The 6,932-nt window shown below is 47.2% G+C and overlaps 1 protein-coding gene across 1 annotated transcript; it reads left to right on the plus strand.

The window, feature by feature from the left end:
- The first annotated feature begins 4,204 nt into the window (after positions 1–4,204).
- On the plus strand, positions 4,205–6,332 carry LOC123051856 (uncharacterized GPI-anchored protein At3g06035). Its single transcript, XM_044474844.1, has 2 exons — positions 4,205–4,541; positions 5,464–6,332. The coding sequence occupies exons 1-2, from the start codon at positions 4,469–4,471 to the stop codon at positions 5,973–5,975; spliced, it is 585 nt and encodes a 194-aa protein (XP_044330779.1). The 5' UTR covers positions 4,205–4,468; the 3' UTR covers positions 5,976–6,332.
- The last annotated feature ends 600 nt before the right edge of the window (positions 6,333–6,932 follow it).

The raw sequence follows: 6,932 nt of genomic DNA on the forward strand, positions 1-6,932 counted from the left end.
AGGTACTGCTTGAGGCACATTTATGCCAACTTTCAGAGAGCAGGATTCAGAGGAGAAGACTTGAAGAAATGCATGGATGAAGCTGCATATGCTTACACTGAACATGACTTTCAGTTGGCAATGGAGAGCATGAAGGCTGAGTGCAAGGAAGCTTGGGAGTGGATGTCAAGGATTCCTGCAAAAGCTTGGTCAAGACATGCAATGGATACTAACTGCAAAACTGATCTGGTGGTCAATAACTTAAGTGAAGTTTTTAATAAGTACATACTTGATGTAAGGAACAAGCCAATTGTCACCATGATCAATGGGATCAAGGACAAACTTCTGGTAAGGTATCAGCAAAAGAGAGAGGGTGGACTAGTTGCAAGATGGGAAATTGCACCAACTTATGTTGAGAAGTTAGAGATGAACAAGAGATTTGCAAGGGACTGCAAATCATTGATAGCTGGACCAGGTCTTTTCCAAGTGAGTAGTGGGGACAAGACCTACTCTGTTGACACTAACCTGAAAACATGTGGCTGTAAGAAGTGGGACATCTCTGGAATTCCTTGCAACCATGGTTGTTCTGCCATCTACAGGTCCAAAAAACTACCAGAGGACCATGTAAATGTGTTCTTCAAAAAGGCTATGTACTTGGAGTCATACAAGCCTATAATTTACCCAGTTCCTGGTCCTGATTGTTGGGTGAAAACTGCAACTCCTGACATTGACCCACCTCAGTTCAAAGAAAACAAGAAGGGACCAGCAGAAGGAAAAAGGAAGAAAGGCAGGTTTGAGCCTCCTCAAGCAAAGCAGACATCAAGGATGGCTACAATAACTTGTAGTAACTGCAAGTTGCAGGGCCACAAATACACAAGCTGTGCAAAGCCATTGAGGCCAGATCTGCAAATCAGGAAGAACAAACACATGGTATGTTCTTTTTGACTTCCTTCTCTGTCTCATCATTCATTAAGTATCACTCAAATTTATCCAACAAAAATAATTGCAGGAAAACAGGACAGCCCCTGCATGGCAGCAAGGTGGAAGCTCAACATCTGGTACAACAACTCCTAGGGGTGCAAGCTATGCATCTGCTTCAAGGGGTTCTTCTTCTGCTGCTTCAAGGGGCAAATATGGTAGAGCTGCTGCTACAGGCACTAGAGCTGCTGGTTCATCTGCTAGAGCTGCAAATTCTTCTCCTTCTGGTGCTGGTACTGCTGCTGCAAGGAGAGGTGCAAAAACAGGTGCAAGAAGCTTCAATCCTCCAAGAACTACTGTAGAAGCTTCAACTAGCCAGCCAACAGGAAATAGGTCCAAAAGGACAAGATACATGAGCAAAAGGATGGAGGGGTACTTCTATGCCAGTGGGAACTACTGAGAGTTCTTGTTTTGACTATGTATCCAAGTGCATTTGTGCTCCATCAGGCACTAGAGCACTTTATCTATGCCAAGACTAAATTTGAACTTATGTAATGCTATGTTGAACCTATGTGTGGCACTAAGAACTACTGCTGTGTAATGCTATGTTGAACCTATGTGTGGCACTTTATCTATAATTCTGTGCTTGCACTGCTATATTTACTTTGTCCTGCTATGTTGATTGCACTCCCTGATCATCACATTCTGTGCATATTAATAATGCCATAAGTTCCTGGTATACTCATGCCATAATTTACTAGTATTTTAAATTTTTCTGTGCACAAAAATTTGACTATCACACCAGTTTCACCTGGAGTGAGGTAAATATAATAGAGTACTCAATATAATACAAGAGATAGTACTGCAAATTAAGTTCAAATTCATGCCATAAGTTCAAATTCTAGACTTGCATATAAACTGCATAATTCAGTACAAATTTAACCATTACAATACCAGTACAATACCACATTACAAACTTGTAGTTAGGTCTGAGTATTCAGTGCAACAGAGCACAACTACACCAGTACAATACCACATTACATAATTAAAATTCATCACAGATCTCCTTCAACTTCTTGATCTTGTCCTTGTAGCCATGCTTCTGTTTCAGCAAATCAGAGATGATGTACTCCAGCTTTTTCTTCTCTTCCTTTAGTTGGTCTCTCTCAGTCAGCACTTGGTCTCTCTCTACCACAAGCTTGTCCCTCTCCTTCTCTGCCTTTGCCCTGAGTAACTGATGTAGGTTTGTGCAACCATGGTCTGCCAGCTTCTTCTTCTCCATCTCCTCTTTCAGATCATTGAGAGCCAACCTAGTATTGCCCAGCTCAGTAATAGCATCCTCCTTGTCAGCCACCATTTTTGCAAAATCAAGTTTGAAAAATCTCAGCTCTTCTTCCATCTTCCTCTTTTCTCCAACTACTTTGTAATTGTGTTCAGCAAGCTGAACATTGTCTCTCAGCCTGTCCTTGTTTTCTTTGTCATACATGCTCCACAATTCAGTTAGGCAGAACTGCAAAGCCAGTGACCACTCAGGGTCTACCCACTCCAGATAGTTGCACTTTAGTTCAGCCTATAATTCAGAAAAAATATTGTCAATCATACTACACAAGAAATTGTGTTCATTGAAATCCACAAACAATTAAGAAAGCCTATGAAATTAATATGTGTTGTCAATAAGAATTTTTTTGGAGCAAATTACTACTGTCACTAACAATTTCCACCAAATTATTTAATATACCATAATTTCCTACTGGCACTAACAATGTTGTACACTACTAAATTATTTGGAACAAATTACACTGTCAGAGCATAATTATATCCAACTGTGGGCAGTGACAATTCTTCACACTAATAAGCAGAGCAAAATTTCCTTCTGGCATTTGAATGGAGCAAAAACTAACAAAGATTAACTAAAGACAGTACTAACCAACATACCTTCTCCTCAGCACAAGCAAGAAAGCGTCGGCCAGTGTCCGTAGAGTCAAATGCTACTAGCCTGAGGCAAGGCTCGCGATGCAGACAGCGAGAGGAGAGCTCATGAGCATTGCCACTCCATTCATAGCATGGGATGGTCCTAGGAAGCTTAAAACCAAAGAGATTGAACAAATCAGCGAGTTGGTAAGAAATCCCCAACTCAAGAACCCTAACCCTAACCCTAAATGCTAGAATCCCCAAATGAACGTACCTGGCTAGTCACTGACTCCTCGTCCGAAGAAGAAGAGCTTGACCCCTCGCTCCAGGAAACCATGGCGGACCGGCGGACGGCGGCGGCGGTCGTCGAGGTCGAGACAGAGTGGTCGTATGTGGATGAGTGCTCTGGTGCGGTCTGGTCGGACCAGCGACCCGCGCGACGCCTAATACACGTGCGCGGAAACGGCCGTCGACCCCCGTCTAACGTCGTCCGTCAGCCCGCGCCACGTCGACCCAACAGGTGGGCCCGACCTGTCGGATTCGCTGTTTCCGCGGCTAAAACGGCCCGTCAGTGCTCCGCGTTACCAATTAGTCCCAGAGTTGGTGGTTTTTTGTGACATGGCTCAAATGTGGTACTGACCTGTTACCCTAGCCCCAAGTGTGGTGGTTTTGGGTAAATAACTCGTTCAATGATGGCTCGGAGTTCATACAGACACACCTTCCTTTGAAGGAGAAGTGGGCTCGCGCCTTCGACGTAGGGGGTGTTAGGTACGGCCACATGACGAGCAACATGACTAATCGTGACCGTGCTCGTTCGCTCCTAGCCGTTGGAATTGCGACTAATGCTCATATTAGTCCCGGGTCCAAACCTGACCGGGACTAGTGCTCCGGATGAAAGATCAGTTTTCTACTAGTGCGCTAGCTTCATACCATTTCTTCAGTGCCAAAGCTTCTGTTGCAGCGGCATCTTCTGTTGCAGCGGCATCAAGCACATGTTGTTGACCCAGCAAAAGCCTCACCCAAGTGGTTTCAAAGAAGCGCCGTGGTGGCTCCGCTTCCATCTCTCATGAAGCATGCATCCACGTTCATTTTACAAAGATAATTACAGTACTTGTATACCAGATGGTTTGAAATAGACTCGAATCCTCTTATTTCAACTGGACGGTTTGAAATAGACTCGAACTCTCAAAATATGGGATGGACTTGGTAGGGAGAAAAGGAGGAAGCAACACCGACGCCCTGATGTTGAGCTGTCCGCCTGTCCCGGCGTCGGTCCGGTGGTACCAACTCCATGGAAAACCCGCGATGCGCCGCTTTCTTAATTCGTTTGCTTCGCGTAATCAATCTGCCACTGCCGCGCACGTTGCCGGGCGCCTTTTATTAGTAGCACACCGACAGTGTTAGTTAGGGATCTTTTTTCTTAACAAGAAAGCGACGGCAGGTAAACCATTTTAACACCGGCAGAAGAACACTTTGTTAACAACAGCGCCGCTTTTACCTTTTAGGACAGAGGAGTAAGCAAGTGAAGTGGCAGTGGTTGGCCGCAGACAGCAGCAGCTCGCCTCCTTCCTTCCTTCCTCCTCACTCCCCCCTATATACCTGCTACCCTACCCGTCGGAGGGTGCGCGCAGCGGTGGAGCTCGGTGGATTGTCGGGGCAAATGGATTCCAGGGCCGCCCTCTTCTGCTTCCTGGCCGTCGCCTCCTCCCTCCTGCACCCCGCCAGATCTGACGGTAAGAGCAGGCGCTGCTCTTCTTTTCTTTCGCTCGCTGCTGCATTTGTGATTCGGTTCAGCTCTTCGGCCGGATCTGATCCGCGCGGTGTGGATTTGGAGGTTGGTTCTTGTAATCTAACCGCTTAGGATGATGAGCATAGTGTAGGCGTATGGCCTAGGAACCTGCTCCAGGCGAGGATGTTCGTCTGAATTTCATTTTCAGTGGTACATAGCATCCTAATTCCTGAATTCTACTTAGCTTGCCGTTGCCTACGGATGTGCCGAGTTCTTGGATGTCACTAAGCGGTTTCAGTGGGTTGGTGAGAGATCTGGTCTTCCAAGATCTCTTGCTATTTTTTACCTTCATTTGGGACATGATAATTACTCCAACTGTTCCAGCGCACACAAGATTCAGCATGCATGATCTGATGGTCAGGTCTCGTTGGTCAACAATTGCAGTGTTCTGTTCGCTCCAGCTGGTAGCTGGTACTCTGCTCATGTTCTGTTGCAGGGCACGGTCGTGGCGACAAATGAACGGGTCGCTGTTCAAGTGTACTAGGCACAAGACACACAGCTTAATTAGTACTATGATCAACTTATACTGGAAGATTTAGCAATAAAAACTTGGGAGTGCTTTTGCCTCGTAGAATTCTGTTTCTCACTCACAGCATAGTTGCACTGCATGTTTAGACAGGAAATGAAGAGAACTCTGCATCCGTTGTTTTGATGCTGCAGCCTATTACCTTGTTGCCCGCACGATCCTTTGAGTGTGCGCGTTGGTGTTGGCTGTGTGCATCTTAGTACTGCAGAGGAGGACGGGGGTGTGTGTTAATTGTGTTTGTATCCCCTTGATGCTTCATTATGAGTTAATTAAACCACCCTTGATCGGGAAAAAAATCACCTTTGTAAACTGCTTGCTTGATACTGGTTACTGTTTTCAGGGGACGACAACCAGCTCCTCAAGGGGATCAACAGCTACAGAGCTTCGCTCAAGGTCCCGGCGCTCACCGAGAACAGCAATGCCGACTGCCTGGCCGAGCAGCTAGCAAAGAAGTTCAAGGGCCAGGAGTGCACCAACACCACCGGAGCCAACACCGTGCCCGGCACCGAGCCGCAGTTCCCCGACTACCCCCAGTTTCTCGACCGCTGCCACCTCAACGCGTCGGTGACCGAGGACGGGCAGGTGATGCCGGCATGCGTGCCCGGCCTTGTGGCCGACATTGTGCTGACCAACTACACCAAGTCCCAGCACAACCGGTTCCTCAACGACACCAAGTACTCCGGCATCGGGATCGCCAACGAGGGGGACTGGGTGGTCGTCGTCCTCAGCACCAGCACCGACTCCGGCGACTACTCCCCTGCTCCCCCGGGCTCCAACTGGGCTCCGTCGGTCCAGCCGTTCAGCTGGATGATTGTTTCGCTGGTAGGGTTCGTAGTTTTGCTGATGAAGTGAGAAGATCGGTGTTGTGTTGTTCATCTCGCGTGCTACACCGCTGCAAATGAGTGTGTTGATCTTATGCCCGTGCCAATCATTTCTGTATTATTCAGATTTCATTTCTACTTGATCCAGTTGACACCACAGTACAGTAGCATATGCATGCCACGAGGTTTGGGATCAAAACTTTTTCTCTCGCTATTTGCCTTTGACCACAATTGGCAATGGCTTTATGCATATTGTGGTCAGGTGATGTGCAGTATTGAACCACATCTTTCATCTTTCAACATTTAGCTAAAGCCAGAACTTCAACTTTGTTGGGTGTTGGCACTGTGCACTCAATTTCTTTTAACATCTGTACTGCACATCTTTCAACTTTGATGTATGGCGTTTACTGTGCTGAGCTCACGTTTTTTGAGTCTCCGTATGAGCGAGAGGTTACTGATGAGATCCCGAACATGACTTCGGGGATTGTTAAGGTCGCCAGAGGGGAGGTCTCTGAGACGCAGATCGTGCAGAGGCTTCGGGAGCTTGTCCCTGGGGACTTCCAGTGGGACCTCGTCAGTCTCGATGATAAGATGTTCAGAGTTGAGTTTCCTTCGGTTGAGGACCTGCAGAGGTTGCTGAGTTTTGGGATGTGTAATGTACCGGGAACTGATGGCATCCTTGAGTTCCACGAATGGAAGCTGGTGGAGCCTTAGGGTGCGCCGCTTACTCAGGCGTGGTTGCGTTTTTCCGGGGCCCCATCCAAGCCTTTGCAGGATGCTCGCGCTGTGGCCAGCTTGGGTATTTTGATTGGGAAGCCTGAGCGAGTGGATATGGCGTTCACCAGAGCTCATGGGATTGCTCGGGTTCTGGTTAGTATTCTGAACGTTGAGTATGTGCCGGAAGTGGTTAAGTGGGCTTACCAAGGCAGGATCTATGATTTGGTTATTGAGTTTGAGGATGAGAGCCTTTTGGTTGCGGCGACTCACG

Source organism: Triticum aestivum, chromosome 2D (genome assembly GCF_018294505.1).
Source record: "Triticum aestivum cultivar Chinese Spring chromosome 2D, IWGSC CS RefSeq v2.1, whole genome shotgun sequence".
In the NCBI taxonomy this organism is placed as follows: Eukaryota; Viridiplantae; Streptophyta; class Magnoliopsida; order Poales; family Poaceae; genus Triticum; species Triticum aestivum.

Excerpts from the sequence above, each read along its gene's own strand:
- LOC123051856 (XM_044474844.1), top strand. The coding sequence starts at position 4,469 with ATGGATTCCAGGGCCGCCCTCTTCTGCTTCCTGGCCGTCGCCTCCTCC. Across the intron at positions 4,542-5,463 it reads GCACCCCGCCAGATCTGACG|GGGACGACAACCAGCTCCTC; the intron begins GTAAGAGCAGGC and ends TACTGTTTTCAG.